Below are 19,358 nucleotides of genomic sequence, written 5' to 3'. Positions count from 1 at the left end.
TCCTCTGCCTGCACCCTTTTCCCTTGATATCATCTCCCCAACTCATGAGAAGTTGATAGAACTGTCCATAATTCTTTAATGTGTTGTTCTCCCATTTGTGTTCTTTAAAAAAAAAAAAAGGTCATTCCATAAAGGCACTTGGTTGTGTAACATCCTCTGCTTCCTTCATTTTGATGGTAAGTATCTGCAAGGCTGAGACACCCGTCAGCAGTGACTCTCCGCCCTCATGCAGCACTTTGCATCTAGCAAATGCCTAATGCATGTTTGTTGAATGAATAACTTTGCCTTGCAAAATATCTGCTGGTATTCTTCAAAATATAGTTTCCCTAAAGTTATGAAACACAGACACAATACTGGCTTAGTTAATAAGAAATGAGAATTTTATTCCCACCAAAAGGAGATTACTGAAAATGAACCACATTACCTTGGAGATGAGACTCCCAATCCTGGTTTTGCATCTGTAAACTATCAGGGAAGTCCAGCCTATCTTCTGATTCTAACATATCATAAACATTGCAGACAATAGCTGCTTTCCAATCATCATCTACTTAGAGAGGCTGGAGGAACAGGCAAAAGTGATAGACGATGGTGCCAGCTGGAGATCGTGAAGAAAATTAAGTATAGCATCACCAGTGTGCACACCTGGTACCTGGCCAGGGAGGACGTAGTAAGAAAAGATCATTCCCATGAAAATTCCAGTTTACCCATTTTCTCGGAAAGCATGGAAGAGTGATTTCAGTTTACTATGGAGAGCAATACTCTACCATTTGCTTGATTTTTCAATCCTTTTGGGCACATGAATATATATACCATATGCAATTTAATAAAGTTAAAAAAAAAAACCCGGAAAATCCTATTGCCATTCCCAGGAACTCACCCCCACCCCCACCCCCACCCAGGTCACCCCCAGGATAAACCACAACGGGATCTGGGGCTGACTTGGCACTAAAACAGCTTAGCTGTGGCGAGCACTTTTGACTCAATACTGCCATCTAGTGGCACTGAATGTAGGCCCTACGGCTTATGATGGAACCAGCAATGGGAGGTGGCACTCAGGGTGTTGGTACCAGGTAAGAGAGAAGGGAGTCAAATGCTCTGTATCAGCCAACTTCCTGCCTGGTGTGAGTGGGTAAAAAGGAGACCTCTTCTGTTCTACCTATAGCTGCAAACCTGAGTCACAAAGCCTGGACCAGGGGCCACCTCCTCCAGGAAGCCTTGGGTGTGACTCCTGAATGCCAGCTCTCTGTGCTGAGCCGGGCCGGGGCTCGCTTCCCTTAGAGCACTGTTCAGTTGGGCTGTGTGTGTCCCTCTCCCTCTGCTTCGCCAGAGCGCGGGGTCCTGAAGGGCAGAGGTCTTGTTTCATGTCTAGAGCCTGGCCCAGCACCTGCTACTCCATAGGTGCATAATATATATGGAATATAATCATACACCAGACATCATATGTACAATTATATATAACTAACAAAATAAAAATGAATGAATGGCAGAGTAAACGTCTACCACCTTCATAGTGTCCCCTCCAAGAGTAGATATCTCATACTCCTCTTAAATCATTTTCTAAATGCAGGGGATGCTGTGATGCGCTCCCCATAACCTCCTTCAGGAAGAAAGAGCTTCTTCCCCAGCTGCTGGGAACTGCGGGGAGAAGACCTTCAGCCCCCCGCCTTCTTTGGGGATTGTATCAGCTGAAGATACAGCTGTAGACACTGACTGCAGCAGCCTTGCCCAAGGTCACACTTCCTTCCGGGGCAGCCATATCCAATGACTAACCAACGTGGGAAAGCAAGGGCCTGCATTTATAGAATCACATCCAATTCCTGAGGATGCTGGGGTGTTTCTGAGGTCTGCCCCCAGTGGCCTCCATCTCTTTCAAGCCCTGAGTGACTTGTCCCATTTCTACACCTGAGGAAACATGCCGCTCTTTCCTCCCCTCCCACAGCTTGGGGTACGCATTGTTGAGTGTCCCCACTCCTTTTCCTACTTCTGTCAGGCAAGCTCAGCTCAGTATCTTATATTTGTAAAATGGAGCCTTTGTGGTAAACTGTTCCCCCTGCCTCTGAGTCCCTGTGTGACTTGCATTGTCTTCTGGTCCCCACACCGGCCTTCCTTCCCCTGAGTGGGTGTTTTCCCGGCTCTTCTTGTGAAGTCCCTTCGTGAGAAACGGGAGTCGACAAGTTCTGAGTCTCCTCCCAAGTGTTCAGATAAATACTGCCCACTTTTGTCTCCCTGACTGTAACTCTACTTAGGAAAAATCTTCTAACCCGGGGTGGGGGCGGCAAACTTTTTCTGTAAAGGGCCCTGCTTTTAGGCTTTGCCAGCCATGTGGTCCAAGTCACAGTCTCCCCACTCTGCTGAATTCACTCAGGTGAATGGCACAGCTGGCTTCCAGGAAAACCTCATCTCCAAAAATACACAATGGACCAGATTTGGCCCAAGGGCTCTAGTTTACTGACCGCTGTTCTAGGCAATGAGTATCTGCTCCCACCCTGGGCTTAATTGGCAGCTAGCTTGCCTGATTCGTGTTTTCTTAACTTCCCATGTTCCCTGTCCTATGTTACCTCCGGCTTGTTCTGTGTGACCCAGACCCGTGCTGTCCAAGTGGCCTGTCCAATACCTATCCAACTGGAAGCTCACCTGTAGTTTTCTCTTCACCTGAAGTAATAAATTCCATGCTGACCTTGCCCATTTGGCCTCTCCCGAATTTGTTGAAAACCACATGTAACCACACTCAGGGTAGCATTAGTCATTAAGGAGAGTTAACTGTTTTTTCTCATCCATGGCAGGGTGGTGGTAAGAGCCTTGGGGCCTGGAGGCACTGGGAGGAAGGAAAGGTATCAGGGTACAGAGAGGGGCAGGCATCTCCATTCCCGCGGTCATGGCTTTCTTCTTCTTTAAGCAAATATTTTACTGAGCATGTATCACATGACAGGCACTGTTCTAAGCACTGGGGAAAAATCAGGAGAATGGAACAGAGCTAGTCCCTGCTCTTCTGGGAGCTTCCATTATGGTGAAGAGAAACCAATGGCCCTCTACAGTGTCTGGTGGCGATAAATTGATGCAGAAGAACAAAACAGGGTAAAGGGATAGAGAACATTGCTTTGGACTGAGGGATTATAAAAGCCCTTTCTAATTAGGAGACCATCAAGCGGAAACCTGGCTGCATCAAGAGGGAAGGCCTCTCTGGAAAGAGCATTCTGGGAAGAGGGAAAAGCAAGCGCAAAGACCCGAGGTGTTGCTATGTTGGTTGCGTGAAGGAGCTGCCGTTGTGGCTGGAGCAGAGAGAGCAAAAGAGAGCGTGTAGGGAATGGAATTAGAATTGCATACTCCCTTACTTCTCACTGCCCATGAAAAGGAACTGTTGCTCAGGTTTTTCCTAAATATGAACCCGGGCCCATTGTCATGAACGATGCCATGCTCTGTATTAAGATTTCAGTGACCCATGCCTGAGATTCTGGGCTAGACATTTTCAGGTGTCTGAACAAGGGCCATTTACAATATTGTATTGCAAGCATTATGTTGTGTCACTCTTCCGCACCACCCACGAGAGGGTATCCATAAAGAGCTCCCTCTCTACCACAGCCCAATCCCTTCTGCTATTTCTTCAGCTGCCATTTGCTACCTTTCAAGGCAGCTTGTTAACTCATCACTCTTCTTGAGTTTTTTTACGACAATGGTCAAAAGCAAAACGTCCCTAGATGTGTCAGCCGACCATTTAAGTCAGAATCACCTGGGCCACTGATTAAAAACAAAGATCCCTGGGCCCTTCCTACTGACCTTCTGGATCAGGAGCTTGGAGAATGAGCCCAGGAATCTGCAGTTTAAACAAAATTTCTACGTACTTGTTACTCAAAGCGTGGTCCTCAGACCAACAACATTGGTCTCACCTGGGAAATTGTTAAAATGCAGAATCTCAGCCGTATCCCAGATCTACTGAATTAGAGTCCACATTTTTAAAAAATCCTCAGGGGAAGTTTTGGGTGTTAAAGTTTGAGAAGCATAGGCCTAGATGATATTTATACGCCCTGGAGAGGAAGAACAACTGACCTAACTCTATCAACAGGTGAGAGTAAGTGTTCTCAGAATAGGGTCTACGCTTAGACTGAAGCCACACAGTCTATGCTTAGACTGAAGCTGCTTGGCTCGCCCGGAGGAAGAAAGCTATGTAGCTATAGCTGCAGGTTCCTTTTCTACATTCGAGACCACTTCAGTCCATTCAGATTTTCTAGTTCTCAATATACTCATCTGCCAAACCCATGTTCTCATCCTGAAGCTTAATAACCTTGCTGACCATTGTGTCCCGGGATGGTTATCTTGGCCACCAGTTATGGAATTTCTTATCAGGCTCCAACCAACTTTGGCAGGCTGGCCTTTGCTCAATGAGTAACCAGTGACATTTAGGTGGCTGACAACTTAAGCAAGTCAACTTTGCTTTCTGTGCATTGTACTCATTTGTTCAGTAAGCATGCATTGAGTGGGGCCAGGAATTGTTTTGGTGCCAGGGAGAGAGTGGTGGGCATAACCCATAAGGTCTGTGTCCTCAGAGAGCTTCCGTCAGAATAGAGAGGGGAGAAAGCAACCAACGAGCTCAAGAATGTGGTGTAGTAAGTGCCATAAAGACAATGGAACCGTGATGGGTATTAAGGAGGACACGTGTGGTGATGAGCACTGGGTATTATACCCAACTAATGAATCGTTGAACACTACATCAAAAACTAATGATGTATCATATGTTGGCTAATTGAACATAAAAAAAAAAAAGACAATTGAATGGGGCCATATGGTGGTGGCTGGGGAAGGGTGAGCTCTGAGGGTTCCTCCAAGGCCATCTACTCTCTCACTCCTAGAAAATAGATGTGGCTGTCACACCTACCCAAGCCCACACTGATAAAGAGCTTCAGTGGATGGTGCTGGGCACAGAATCTGTAGGCACAGTGGTGAGTGGGGCAAGGGTCTGCTCCCAAGCAGCTGACACTTCAGTGGGTAGGTGAACAGGAAATTGAACAACAACAAGCAAGAGAACTTCAGAATCTAGCAAGCGCTATAAAGAAAGTAAGAAGGATAGTTTGACAGAAACAGGGAAGGGAGAGTGGTCAGGGAGGGTTCTCTTAGAAGAGGACACGAGTGCAAATACCTCAGGTGTGAGAAGAAGCCAGTCATGAAAGAGGCTGGGAACAGCATTTTGTCAGAGGGAATGGCAATGCCTAGAGATATGAAAACACTTGGCTTATTTTTTAAGGGAAAAACCCTGAGTCCTGCTCAGTCATCACAATGGGTGAAGGTTGGAATATTTCAAGATGACGTTGGAGAATTCTCTTGGGTCACATGGGCTCAGAACTAAATTCTAATAGTGACAAGAACTACTGAGGATTTAATGGCTGGTGTGTTGGAACCAGTCCTGCTGCCAAGAGAAGTGATGGTGGGTTGGGAGGGTAGAGGCTGGCAGGGAGGAGGTGGAGATGGTAGCACATGGACCAAGAACGTAGATTCTGTGGGTACAACCTTGGGGCTGTGATGGATTGGATCTGGGGGATAAAGAAAAAGGAAAAATGAAATATTCCAACTTGGGAGTTTTCAGCAACTGAGCCTCTAAGGGACCATCCACCAAGCGAGGGAAGAGTAGGTGGTGGTTGAAGAGTTCTGTCTACGGCATGTCGTATTGAAGATGAAACGGCCACCTTTCCATTCTCTAGTTTTGTAGTGATTCTTTGTCTCACTTGCCCGCCCACCCCCCTCTTTTCGGGAATTCTCTTTCATCCTATCATTTTGTGATAGAAGACATTAGCAGTTAGCATGTTGTTTGGCTTCTAGTTTCTAGAAACCCTGAGAAACCAAGGCTTAAACAAGTTGAGTCCAGCGCTGGGTCAGCCGCTCAAGGATGTCACCAAGGCTTTAGGCACCTTCTATCTTTCTGCCCCTCCATCCTTAGTTTGTGGCTGTCCACTATGGCGCAAAGTGGCTGCTGAGCCTCGAGGTGTTGGGGGAAAATTCTCAATGGATATTTCATAGTTTCGCCTGATCCAGGCTTTCTGTACAAAGGGTATGTTTGACCAGCAAAGGCCTGGGAACATGGAGATAGTGTCTCCCTAAATGTAGAGACCTCCAGAGAGATTTGGAAAGTTAAAGCCCTCTCCTTCTACATCCTGGAGACATTTCTTAACATTCCAAGGTAATACACCTAGTGATGTCTTCCCTCTTTCCCAGAGGCCTAATAAATGACTCATCTCAAGGGGTAGATGTGCCAATGGCCTAAGAAACTCTGAATTTCAGGGTTCCTCTACTGTGATACCAACCCCACTTTATGTACAGGTTTAATCTGATTCTCACCATCTTCTCCCTTGGGGGTTGGGGGTTGGGGAACTGGTGCTAAGGTGCTTCTCTGGCTGTTTTTGTCAGGAGTGATCAACTGTTTGTCCGATCCAGAAAACCTCATGTCTCCTGTCAGTATATATACGTAAAATGTGGCCAGCTAACATTAGCTTCCAAGCTGGGTAACGTCCCAGACACTTCATGGTTTCCCACTTAACACCAGGCAACAAATCTAAGTCCCAGGTGCACTCACTAGTTGAGTCTATTCCTTACAAAAGCTGTCCTGGAACCCTTCCCAGAATTCTTAGCTTATATTTCATTGGCCAGAACTCGGTCACTTGGCCACTTCTCAAGGCAGAGGAGTTTGAGGACACATGTGGGTCTTCTAGCTGCACATCTTGCCACAGTGGGGGAGGAGGTGAGAGTGGATGTTGGTCAAGCGTCTCGCAGTGGTCTGTCCCGGGACGTTTGTAAGCCTTCTCTTACACTGCTGTCTTCCCCAGGTTTTCATCATTTCTCATTAATGGAGAAATTCGTTTCCAAGTTCCAAGCAACTTACAGTTGTGGCAGGATGAGAAGAAAATTGGATGTGGAATTGGGAGACCTGGGGGGAATCCCAGCTGCCCTGCTTTCTAATGGTATGCCCTTCGGTAGGCTTCGATCTTGCTGAGTCTCCGCTCCTGCAAACTGGAAATGAAGTGGTGACCGGGAGGCTATATGGGCTGATATATGTGAAGATTCTTAGGAAACGTGAGTCCCGGCTGAGACAGTGGAAGAGCAAAGGGCAGGTCCAGCACTTGTCAGGCAGCAAGGAGCCCTGTCCCCTCCCAGAACAAAGCAAGAGCCTGCTCCAGTGACGTGGTGTATCCAAGTCCACAGAACGCTGACACAGGACCTCACATCCTGACAGCCAACAATACCCATGACTGCTGAACTGTACAAGCCATTTACAATTATCACCACTTGTAGTGGTAATAACCTCTTACAGTCTCGAGATCATGGAACATGAGTCTAGGCTTTTACTTAATCTTACTTCAGTGGAGATAATTGGGTAGGCATGATTTCCTATTTGCATGAGCAAAAGTACCTTTGAACTTGGCACAGATGCTTTCATGCACGCAGAGCATGAAATGCTTGGCAGAGGCCAGGGGAAGGAAAAAGACACGACTGAGACAGCAGCATCCAGTCCTTACGACAGACATCTGTTAGAATTGTGCACTTAGCTCAGATGGCCAGAGAGCAGCCCCTGAAGTGACATCAGGTACAGAACTATTTGTACTCTTCCCCAATGTATTCTGCAGGTTTCTCAAAAGTTATGGAGTAAATCCAGATATCAGGATGTTATAATGCATCTCTGACCTATATTAATTATGCACCGTTGACTGCTCTTCCAAATAAACTCAGCAATGGAAGAATTTATTTAGAACAGTAGCAAAGAATCCACAGAAGAAACTTCCAGCATTGAAAAAGGCTTGGTTGTCCTTCCCTGAGTTTTTATGAATGATTTCTAAAGTTGTTTACTGATGAATTAGATCACGTCTGAATCAAAACCACTCTCCTCTCATTTTGTACTCCCAGTGGGAGCAATGTGCCCCTTCTCAGGACTCAGTCTGTCCCTTCTGGCCTTCAAAGCTTTTCTCTCCGGGCAACTGTTTTGGATAATGTGCCCTGACTCCTAGCCAATCAGTTTTTATGGGGCAATTTTTTTTATTATGACATAATTCACAGAGCATTAAACTCACCCTCTCAGGTACAGAATTCAGTGGTCTTATTATACTACAAATTTGTGCAACCATCACCTCTGTCTAATTCCAGAACACGTAAATCATCCCTCAAAGAAACCCTGTCCTCATTAGCAGCCATTCCTTATTTCCCTCTCACCCAGCTCCTTGCAGCCACTAATCTCCTTTCTGTCTCTATAGATTTGCCTGTTCTGGACATTTCATATAAAGAGAACCATACAAGACGTGGACTTTTGTGTCTGGCTTCTTTCAGTTAGCAGAATGTTTCCAAGTTTCATCCATGCCATAGAACATTCATCCATGCTATAGTATTTCTTTGATGGCCGAATAATATTCCACTGTATGGATATACCACATTTGGTTTATCCATTAATCACATGGTGAACATTTGGGTTATGTCCATTTTGGGGCTATTATGAATAAGGCTGCTATGAACATTTGTGTTCAAGATTTTGTAGGAAGATATGTTTTTGATTCTCTTGGGCATGCACCAAGGAATGGAATTGCTGAGTCATCTGGTAACTCTTTAACATTCTAAGGAAGTGCCAAATTGTTTTCCAAAGTGGCTATTCCAGTTTACATTCCCACCAGCAATGGGTCTCAGGACGTGTATGAGGGTTCCAATCATTCCATATCTTCACCAACAGAATCTTTTTGATGTCAGCCATCCTAGTAGGTATGAAGTGGTATCTCATACTGGTTTTGATGTGCATTTCCCTAATGACTAATGATGTTGAGTATCTTTTTATGTGTTTTCTGGCTATTCATAGCTCTTCTTTGAAGAGATGTCTATTTAAGTCCTTTGCCCATTTTTAAATTACGTTGTCTTTTTATTATTGAGTTGTAGGAGCTTCTTATATATTCTGGATACTTGACTCATCAGATTTATGATTTGCAAATCTGTTCTCCCTATTCTTTTTTTTTTAAAGGATTTTATTTACTTACTTACTTACTTACTTATTTATTTTAGAGAAAGAACATGCATGCATGCATGAGCGGGGGGAGGATCAGAGGGGGAGGGAGAGGAAGACGGAAAGAATCTCAAGCAGATTCCATGCTGAGCCCATGTGGGGCTGGATCCTACAACCGTGAACTCAAGACCTGAGCTGAAACCAAGAGTCAGACGCTTAACCAACTGAGCCACCCAGGCGCCCCTATTTTCTCCTAGCCTGTAGATTGTCTTTTCACTTGCTTAATAGTTTCCTCTGATGCACAAAAGCTTTAATTTTTTATGAAGCCAAATTTGTCTATTTTTTCTTTCGTTGCATTTGATTTTGGTGCCATATCTAAGAAAACATTGCCTAATCCAAGGTCATGAAGATTTCCATTGTTTTCTTCTAAGAGTTTTATAGTTTTAGTTCTTACATTTACATCTTTTGTCCATTTTGAGGTAAATTTTGCATATGGTGTGACATAGGGGTCCATATTCACTCATTTGCATGTAGATATCTAGTTATCTCATCATCATTTGCTTAGGGACTATTCTTTCCCCATTGAAGAAGCTTGGCACCCTTGTTAAAAATCAATTGACTATACATGCATGGGTTTATTTCTGGACTATAAATTCTATTCCATGGATCTGTGTGTTTATTCTAATATCAGCACCACACTGTCCTGACTACTACAGCTTTGAACTAGGTTTTAAACTCAGGAAGCGTAAGTCTTCCACTTTGTAATTTCTTGTCAAGATTGTTTTGGTTATTCTGAGTCCCTTGCATTTCCATATAAATTTTAGGATCAACCTGTCTGTTTCTGGAAAAGAAAAAAAAAGGTAGTTGGAAAGATACTAGTCAGTTTTTTCTTGATAATTTGGGACTATTTATTTGAAACCCTTAGTTACAGAGTCAGGAACTCAGAGTAATGAGGGTGATTCAGAGTATGTGAGCTTAAATACCACCCCATCTCCTTAAACAACCACCACACACATTAAGTAAAACAATGGATTATCAGTTTAGGAAGTCAAAATGCTCAGAGAGACCAGGCGTGTCCTGTCTCTGAATGCCATCTTTTCTCCCCTTTGCCTTGCTCCCTTGCCCCACCGGAACTCCAGAAAAAGCCTGAGCGCCGGCCTGTGGCCTTCACGAATGGCTGGCGGGCTTCTGGCAGGTCACATGCTCCTCCAGCAGCCTGGGCCCTGTGTGCTCTCGAATCTTTACAGAGGGCTCTGGCCCCTAGCTCCTACATCCCACTGGGGGGGGGGGGGGGAATCCTCTGTGCACAGTCTTCCAGAAGCCTTCCTTAGAGGGCTTTGTAGGGACACATGGAAGAGAGAGCACTGCAAGGGGCCCTGGGGCTCTGCTTTGAAGATCCTTGGCTTCAAAGCCACAGACAGCTAAGCACTCTAACCCCTAAGGTCAAAAAGCAAAGTAAATACATAAAAACAATTTTCAATTTTATAAAAACTCAACGTTGGTCCAGTGTAAAAGTCTCAAGGAACTCCACATTCCTACTATTCCTACTTGGCACTCCGAATTCTGTCCCCCTCATAGGCTGGCCATGCAGAAGTTTTTATTTTCTAGAGCCGCATTGTTCTGAATGTCTTGGGCGGGGATTCCTAACAAATTAAACCTCTTCTTCCCCGAGGCTTTTGCTCCTCTCCTTTCTGAGGGAATCAGAAATGAAGAAGTCCTGAGGCCTCTGTAAGTCTGGCAAGGGGCCTGAAGGGAGAAGTCCGTGGAAGGTACTTTTGTCCTTGTGGGGTTTTTGAGATACCATCCTGGTTGGTCATGAGCATTGTAACATATACGGCTCCGTCTTAGGGCATTGTCGCCAAGTGCCTCAGCTTCTCTGGCCTTTGAGTGACAAAGTATACCGGATACAAGGGGTGGATACCCTTTGGGGGTCCTGCCTGGCCTGGATCCCTCTCTGGGAATGGCTCCCTGGCCTCTGTGTGAAGTCCACCACAACAGTCTGTTAGCAGAACAGTGACCAGACTCTCTCTTTCTGGAATCTGAGACCCATCCAGACTGGAGTCAGTCAATGGCAAGTATGTGGACTTGGGTGGATACGTCCAATGAGCACATGCGGGCCGACGTCTGGAGAGAGGTAACTTGAATGAGCAGAGACCCCAGGTTTAGGAGAATGTCCTAAACAGGAGGAAGAAAGGAGGAAGGCAGTCATCCACATTCTCTGTCCCCATGAGGCCCAGCTACAGGGACCAGGCCCAGCACAGAGGCACAGACTAACCCTTAGCTGACATCCGTCCAGCTCCTCAAACTTTGCCTCCTAAGTGAATTGGGACCCAGGAGGATGAATGTGAATCCAGGGGCATTTGCCATGTCTGGAGGTCATTTTTTCAAGTGTCTTGCTTCGTTAATAATAAATAAATAAACTGGGGAGGATTTTTACTCTAGAATAGTTCTGTACTTAATAAAAAGTGTTTTCCTACAAAGAATTGTTGAGCTAAAACAATGCCACGTATCCCCGTGGATTCCGAATTCTTGATGTACTAGCCCTAGTCTGAGGAACAAGGAGTTTGTCCAGACGTCTGATTTTGCCGGTGAGAAGCATGAAGCCCAAAGAAAAGGGGTTCTTTCCATCTTGTCCTGCCTTCTAATCAGAAAAAAAACAAGGTTCCAGGGCGGCCGTGAAGATTGGGAGACTGAATGTCAGTGATTTGCCAGGTGCCTTAAAAACATGCCAAGTGAAGCTAAAGGGCTGCGCTCTCACTGGCCTTCCCTCCGGCGCCCTCCTGCACCTCATCGCGCGCCGCTGCCTTCCGCGCTCCGCCTCACTCCCCCGCGGCCCTTCTCCCTCTCCCGGCCTAAGCCTGACCCTGCCGCCCAGGCCAGCGCGCACCGCCCGCGCCGCGGACCCGGTAACCGGCCCCCGCCCGGCCCGGGCAGCCCCTCCGGCCCCTCGGGCCCAGGCCAGCCGATCCCAGGGCGGGGGGAGGGGGGGGGTGGCGCCGCTCGCTGGCCGCGGCGACCGCCCCACGCGACCTGGCGCCCCCGCGGCCGGGCTCCCCGCACACAGGCCGGCCGCGAGGGGGGCCCTGCCCGCCTGCGCTTCCGGCGATCGCGGAGCCCTCCCCGGGGGGGTGGGGGTCGTCCGTAGCGGTTTATCTGCGCTCTTGAACTTCTCGCGGTTGGCTTCCGCTTGGCTGTGTCGGCCTCCCGCCCCCTTCTGTAACCTCTAGCTGTGGCGCTTGGCTGGGACTCCGGAGGAACCTGGGAGGGTCGAGGGTTTCCGAGGCTTTGCACCTTCTGTAGGGTTTCTGTAGTACCGTGTTTTCAGAGGCTGGGAGTGTGCCTTATCCTGCAGGTCTTATCAAAACCTCCTTCCCTGACCCAGGGCCTGGTTAGCCGGAGGACTGGTCCCCGGTGACCCTAGAGAGGCAGAGACCTACTTGGGCCTGCTGAGGCCTCCACTACCCCCCCCCCCCCCAGGGGCACGGTCTGCCTGCGATCAGTGGCCAGGGCCTCAGGCCCTCGGGTCCAAGTCCCTGCCCTGCCCCACCTTTTGTCAGAAGATTTCTTTACCAGCTGGCCCTTCCTGAAATGTTTCCTGGCCTTGGGGCTTTAAAACCAGAGCTCCTGGATTCACCACCCGGATCCAGAGAACGGTATTCAGAGCTCAAGCTCAGCTCCTTGACCTGGCACCTGGCTCCTGGGAACCTAACTGATGTGGCATTGTGAACACAGTTAGGCCTTGGGCGCTCTTGGATGCTCCTCCCCACAACCCCAATCAGAGTCCTGAGTCCACACAGGGCCAGCTAGCCTTGGCTAGACAGTCTTAAGGGTAGCTTGCCAGCACTTCTAACGATTCCGGGATTAGGCTGAGAGGTAGGGCACTGGTTCTCAACTAGGATGACAAAACCGTTCTAGTTTGTCTGGCACTGAGGGGTTTCTTGGGACTTGAGACTTTCAGTTTTAAAGCTGGGAAGGCCTTGGGCAAAGTGGGACAAGTTGGTTACTGTATTCTTAACCCTGGCTGCACAATAGCTTCACCCATGGAGCCTCTCATATAGAGGTTCTAATCTCATTGATCCAGGGAAGGCCCCGGATAGGAATACTTTTTTTAAAGCTCCCAAGTTGATTCCAACAAACTACCAGAGTGAGGAACCACTAGGTTATAGACAGCCATTGACGGTGGTTACTTTTTGAGCAGAAGTGGACCCAGATATCTCTCAAAAGGGTATAGTGTATAACCAACTGTGGTGGTCCTCTCCTTATCAAGAGAGCTATCAAAATGGCAATTGCCTTATTGCTATGATCTATTCCCAGTTCCCTTACTCCTCAACCGTGAGGACCAAACTTTCTCCTTTCCTGAAATGACTTGATACCCCCTCTCCCAAGGTCAGTGAATTTGCCTCATTTTGACTGGAGAGGTCATGATTTGGACAGTCCCAGATGAAGCAGGCATGAGACTCGACAGGGCTCCAGTCTCTCAGGCTGGGATGCTGAGGGTGCTGTGTACACTTTAGCTTCTAAAGACCCCCATGAGTGGTGGTCCAAGGGCTAGCTGAGGGTGCTGTGTACACTTTAGCTTCTTCCTGTGGGGTACTGAGCTTGGAGATCACGTGCCTCTGGGACCGTTCCTTCTGCAGGCCACCAGGATCATGTGGTACATCAGCACTCGGGGGATGGCCCCACGGGTCGACTTTGAGGGGGCCCTCTTCTCTGGCTATGCTCCCGATGGAGGTCTCTTCATGCCCGAGGAGCTCCCACAGCTGGGCATAGAGACCCTGCGTCACTGGAGTACGCTCTCCTACCCCAGCCTGGTTAAGGAGCTGTGCACCCTCTTCATTGGTCCTGAGCTCATTCCAAGACATGTCTTAAACGGTGAGCATCCCCCAGCCTCTCTACTCGCCAACCTCATCCCCCTGCCAGTCCAGCCCCCCCACAGAGCTGCGAATCCGTCACCTAACCCCTAGGAGGTTTCTAGTCCTATTTCCCAAACTTTGGAGTTTTTCCCCAGATTCTAGAATCCCAGAAATGGAAATATCCCCAAAGAGTTTATCCATTCCACCTTCCATCTCCAGTGGGATGAACGCCATGGTGATCTGCAGAGAATGTTTTTCCTTTAGTTTATTTTTCAAAAATCTCTTTAAGACTAGAGACTCACCAACATCCTGAGATGCTTGAATGTTGGGATATTTCCTACCTGTATATAAAGCACCTGGACCCTCAGATTACTGTTCTGTTTCCTTGAATCGTAATTTCAGAAGGGACTTGGAGAGTGTCCTGGACCAGCTCCTCTCAAACTGGAATGTGCACATCGATTTCCCTGGGGACCCTGTTAAAATGCAGATTCTGATTCAGTAGTTCTGGGGTGGGGCCTGAGAATTCTGCATTCCTACCAAGCATCCAGATAATTCTAGTGCCGCTGGTCCATGGGCCAGACATGTGAACTAATCCACGATATGATGGTGGGAGTTTAGGGCTGGGAAGAAGAGGACCGCTCAAGAATGTGGTCTGATGGCACTGTTGGCATCACCTGGGCATTATTAGAATTCTCTGCCTTCCTCAGGCCTACTGAACGAGAATCTGCATTTTAAGATCCCAGGTGATTGGTTTGTCAATTAAAGTTTGGGAAGCAATACCTAAGGTGGACCTGCCTTAGGTAGGATTATATGTGAACCTTCCCAAGGTTCTGGTATCACAGGCGTGAGATTTAGTATAGCAAAAACAAACCACATCTGGGCTTTAAGAAGGAACCCTGGAAGAGATGAGACATTGATTTGTTTGTTGCATAATTGTGGAATTGAACCTTGACTGGCATACATGCATGCAAGACATCCAAATGATGCAGTTTATAAAGTAAAAAATGGAAGTCTTATACTCTTTCTCTTCTCTGGGGGCATCACTCTGAGGAATCCATGAACAGTGTGGTTCATGTCTTTGCAGACCTCTTCCTAGGATTAAGTAATTCTATTCATAGATAGTCTCCTTTGGGGTAAACATTTCTGGTCTCTTATCTGGTAGCAGGAGAGAGAAACTTCACACTCAAAAGTATAAAGAGGGCGCCTGGGTGGCTCAGTCATTAAGTGTCTGCCTTCGGCTCAGGTCACGATCCCAGGGTCCTGGGATCGAGCCCCACGTCGGGCTCCCTGCTCCTCAGTAAGTCTGCTTCTCCCTCTCCCACTCCCCCTGCTTGTGTTCCTTCTCTCACTGTGTCTCTCTCTGTCAAATAAATAAATAAATTCTTTAAAAAAAAAAAGCGTAAAGAAATGGGGGTGCAGGGGAGTGGAGAGGGGAGAGAGCCTGAGGCAGAGCTAATGCCCTTCCCCCACTGTCCCACCCCTCTCCCCGCACAGTTCTGATCGACCAAGCCTTCTGCAGATTCCGCCATAAAGAGGTGGTCCATCTGTCCAGGCTGAGGAATGGACTGAACGTGTTGGAGCTGTGGCATGGGGCCACGTACGCGTTTAAGGACCTGTCCCTGTGCTGCACAGCCCAGTTCCTGCAGTACTTCCTGGAGAAGGAGAAGAAGCACGTCACTGTGGTTGTAGGTGTGCATCGTGCGCGTGAGGGCCAGAGCCCCGTAGGTGCCCTCATGTGCCGGTATCTACCCACGGGATGCTCCGCATGCATGTCTCGAGTGTATGTGACTGGTTCTTCTAGAGCAGGGCTCGTCACATTTTCCTGAGCCACGGACCCCTTGGACAGTCTGGTGGAGGCTACGGAACCTTCTCAGAAGAATATTTTAAGTACACAAAATATGTAAGATTATATGGTACCAAGTTCACAGATGCCCTGATTTCTGTCCCTGGATCCCTAGGGCATCACCTAGGCATTTAAGTTAATTACGAGGTTCCATCTCTTCAGGTATTTGAAGTAGACATTGCCTTCTGTGCAGCAATGCTTTAGGGACCATTTCTTTCCTTCTCTGTCTCCTTGTTGTAAAGGGGAGGGTTATTTTTTCTTCCTATCCAGGAACATCTGGGGACACAGGAAGTGCTGCCATTGAGAGTGTTCAAGGAACAAAGAACATGGACATCATCGTTCTGCTGCCCCAGGGTCACTGCACGAAGATCCAAGAGCTCCAGATGACCACGGTGGTGAGGGAGAACGTCCATGTGTTTGGAGGTGAGTGCTGGAATGGAGGCTCCAGGGAAAACATGGCTGCCTTGAGAGCATCTGTTTTGGGAGATGGGCTGGAATACAACTGGTCAGTTGATTAGTTGACCACCCTTCCTCCTGCTTTTTCTCTGTCCTTCCCTTCCTTCATCAGTCATGAGGTTGGTATATGCCTTGCCCAGCTCTGGGCAAGCTCTTGGCAACACGGTTTCATAAGCTATTGGAGGTGACAAGTGCATAAACCATTACTGACAGTATAACCCAACACCAAACCCCAAAGAATGCCACCTCTGTGCAGGTTCAACCTACTGGTGCCATATATACAGGCAGCCACCAGACCCATAGCCCAAGCCAAGTGACCTGGGTTTTGTTTTCAGTGCACTGAGCTTTAGAGGCCACAAAGATGTTAAATATTTTAAAAGAGTGTGTCCTTACATGTTAACAGCTCAGGCCCTCCCTTGTGGTGTAGAAACAACTAAGTCGTGCATTTGGTTAGCAGGTCTAGGAAATTACTCAATAGTACCCACTGCTGGAGATGCCTTTTCCTGAGCCACATCATGAATTTTGGTATTTTGTACTTGCAGAAATGCAAAAAATGATCTCCTTTAATGTCAGGGCATCTATTCTATGGAAATTGAGACTCTAGAAGGGCAGAGTGAGCTTGAATGGAGCCATACACTCTTATTTCCACTTTTTACACCTAGCTAGACCCCAGGTAGCCCTGAAGTAAGGGTAGGAATATGAGGAGTAGGGGTTCTTAGTGAGGTTTTATACACTGTGGCCTTGGGAAAGCTGTCCAGGAGGCCTGGCTTGGTTTGGTCACTCACTTAGCAGGAGAGCAATGATGGTAGCAGAAGACATTCCTCCTACAAATCGCCTGGCCTCCTGATATAATCCCACAGAGGATGTTTTCACAGAACACTGGTTTTGTCGAGGAGCAAAAAGCATAGTGCAAATAAACCTTACCCATGGCGGTAGCAGGAAGATCTTTCGTCCATTGGTTCAAAAGTAAGCAAAACCCCCTTCTACTCTTTAACAAGCACCTACACATTTCAGTGAAAATTCTGGGTTTAGCTAATGCAGGTGTTGGGAAATCTTACATGTTAGCATTGGCAGTTGCCTATATTTGGCTGCATTTTCCTGCACTCGTTGCAAAATTTTGATGTATGATATCTGGGCTCCTGAGGGTCCCTATTATACTCTAAGCACTAAATTGCTAGTTATGGATCCAGGACTTTCTTTGCCTAGAATCGAAGCAGAGAATAACATTTCACACGTCTGTTCTGCCACCTTCTCCCTTCTTGCCTTATACCCGATATTGGAGGGCTTTTACCTAAGGGCTTGTGTGTAAGCTTGGTTCCTGACCACAGAGCGGAGAAGGGTGCCCATTTGTAAAATAGTAGTAGAGCTAGAGATGTGGATGGTGATGAGGGCAATATGTTATGAATGTCTTCTTGCTGGAGCCCAAGGGGCATTTCTGTTTTATCCATGTTCTGAGCTTCAAGAAAATAAGACAGTGGACTTTAAAGAAATTAATTTTTGTTTCTAAATAGCACTGTTAAGATCCTTCCTTTCATTCTGGAATCTTCTGATTTGGTTTCTAGGAGGATGTGTGTTTGTTCCAGGGCTAAGAGTGGACATGTCTTTTCCCTTAGACCAGGGAGCTCAGGGAGTAGGAATGGGCCACCTGGATTGTTGTGTGTTGGACACTGATGTTTTTAAAAGTCGTTAATTTCTGTATATATTTTATACTTGGTTCTTCTTAAGCACAGAATAATCAGCAAGTGCTGGTTATACATTATTTGGGATATTTTTGGCTGGAAGTAACGGAAAATCTAACTCCGACCAGTCTGAAGAAGAATATTTTCCAGCTTATATAACTGGAAGTCTAGAGGTGGGATGGGGTTCCTGAATAGTTGATTCAGTGACTCAGCAGTCCCTCAGCGGAGACCCAGGTTCTTGGCATTCTCTGCTCTGCCTTCCCAATCCTAAGGCTCAGTTCTCTCATGGCATATGATGCTTACTTGAGGTAACTAAGTCTCTCTTCCTGTGGCTCCATCTTAAGAGCAGTAAATTTTTTCCTGGAACCCCAGCAAACATCCCACTGGTGTGTGGATCTAGAGTCAGCCCCATGACCTCATTGCTGCTCTACAGTGAGAAGGGTAGAATGGATAAGAACCTCAGTGGCAACTCTGGCACTTCCTGCAGTAAATCTTACCCCTCTCCTTCAAGTTTGGATCTGGTGGAGAAATAGACCCAGGTTTCAGATAAGAGATCCATATTGGCTTGATTGCTAGTTGGGCTGGATTGAGGAGTGCAACTTGGACTAGTAGCCAAGTCACCCATAAATTTACCCAGTAATTCATCCATAAATTAAACTGTGCCCACACCCAGCTCAGGGAGGAAAGGCCCACGCCAGCTTACCTACCACGTGGGAGCAGAGAACAGAATGCCTCTCTGTGATCTAACTGAGAGAGGGGCAGAGCATATGAGAACAGAGACTCTTTACCCCCACGTCCTGGTAGAGGACTGTGGAGTGAAGAAAGGATGAGCCTCTCACCACCGCATAGCCTCATAAACCATCTCTCCTTGTTCCTGGAGAGTGGGGCAGGTGGGCACGGACTCCAAAGAGGAGGCTTTTTCCCAACCTCCCAGCAGGTTGATAATTTATGTCTAATTTTATGTAATGGTAGAAATGTTGGAAGTATGACCAGAAGAATATGAGACATGGTTTCTTTTCTTGAGTTGTTTAATTTCGAGTCTAGAAAGCCAGGCCAGGACATGGGAGAGCAGAAACCAGGGCCGAGTGAAGGTCCTGGCTGGATGGGCCCAATGTGCAAGGGCCTTGTGCCAGGCAAGTGCCGACCACCTGGGGGTTCTTCATGCTCCTGATAGCTCCCCTCCCCCCTCTCCCCTGACAGTGGAGGGCAACAGCGATGAGCTTGATGAGCCAATCAAGGCCGTGTTTGCTGACGTGGCTTTTGTCAAGAAGCACAATCTGATGAGTCTGAATTCCATCAACTGGTCCCGGGTCCTCGTGCAAATGGCCCACCACTTCTTCGCTTACTTCCAGTGTGCGCCATCCTTAGACACGTACCCCCTGCCCCCCGTGGAGGTGGTTGTGCCAACAGGGGCTGCCGGTAACCTTGCAGGTAAGGAGACCCCTGGGCAGAAATGGGCTTTCCAGAAAAATCCCTGTGACCCTCGTCCTTCCAGCTGCCCTTGGGCTGCACCTGTGAGGAGAAAGTTGGAGTCCCTGCTCTGAAGGTGACAGGCACCCACACAGAAG

At 47.4% G+C, this 19,358-nt stretch overlaps 1 protein-coding gene across 3 annotated transcripts in view; it reads left to right on the top strand.

The window, feature by feature from the left end:
• The window catches only part of THNSL2 (threonine synthase like 2), a 34,623-nt gene that overhangs the window by 7,565 nt on the left and 7,700 nt on the right, over positions 1-19,358 (top strand). The window contains exons 1-5 of one of the 3 annotated variants that reach the window (XM_027624213.2): positions 11,679-11,865; positions 13,597-13,831; positions 15,307-15,501; positions 15,926-16,078; positions 18,991-19,221. In XM_027624213.2, the coding sequence (XP_027480014.1) occupies positions 13,609-13,831; positions 15,307-15,501; positions 15,926-16,078; positions 18,991-19,221 (802 nt within the window). In that variant the 5' untranslated portion in view covers positions 11,679-11,865; positions 13,597-13,608. Of the gene's footprint in view, positions 1-11,678; positions 11,866-12,203; positions 12,613-13,596; positions 13,832-15,306; positions 15,502-15,925; positions 16,079-18,990; positions 19,222-19,358 lie in introns of those variants that run through there. The other 2 variants (XM_027624212.2, XM_027624210.2) reach the window with 2 other exon arrangements.

The sequence above is a fragment of the Zalophus californianus genome, chromosome 8 (assembly GCF_009762305.2).
Source record: "Zalophus californianus isolate mZalCal1 chromosome 8, mZalCal1.pri.v2, whole genome shotgun sequence".
Classification (NCBI taxonomy): domain Eukaryota; kingdom Metazoa; phylum Chordata; class Mammalia; order Carnivora; family Otariidae; genus Zalophus; species Zalophus californianus.
This window is presented reverse-complemented; position numbering and strand designations above follow the sequence as displayed.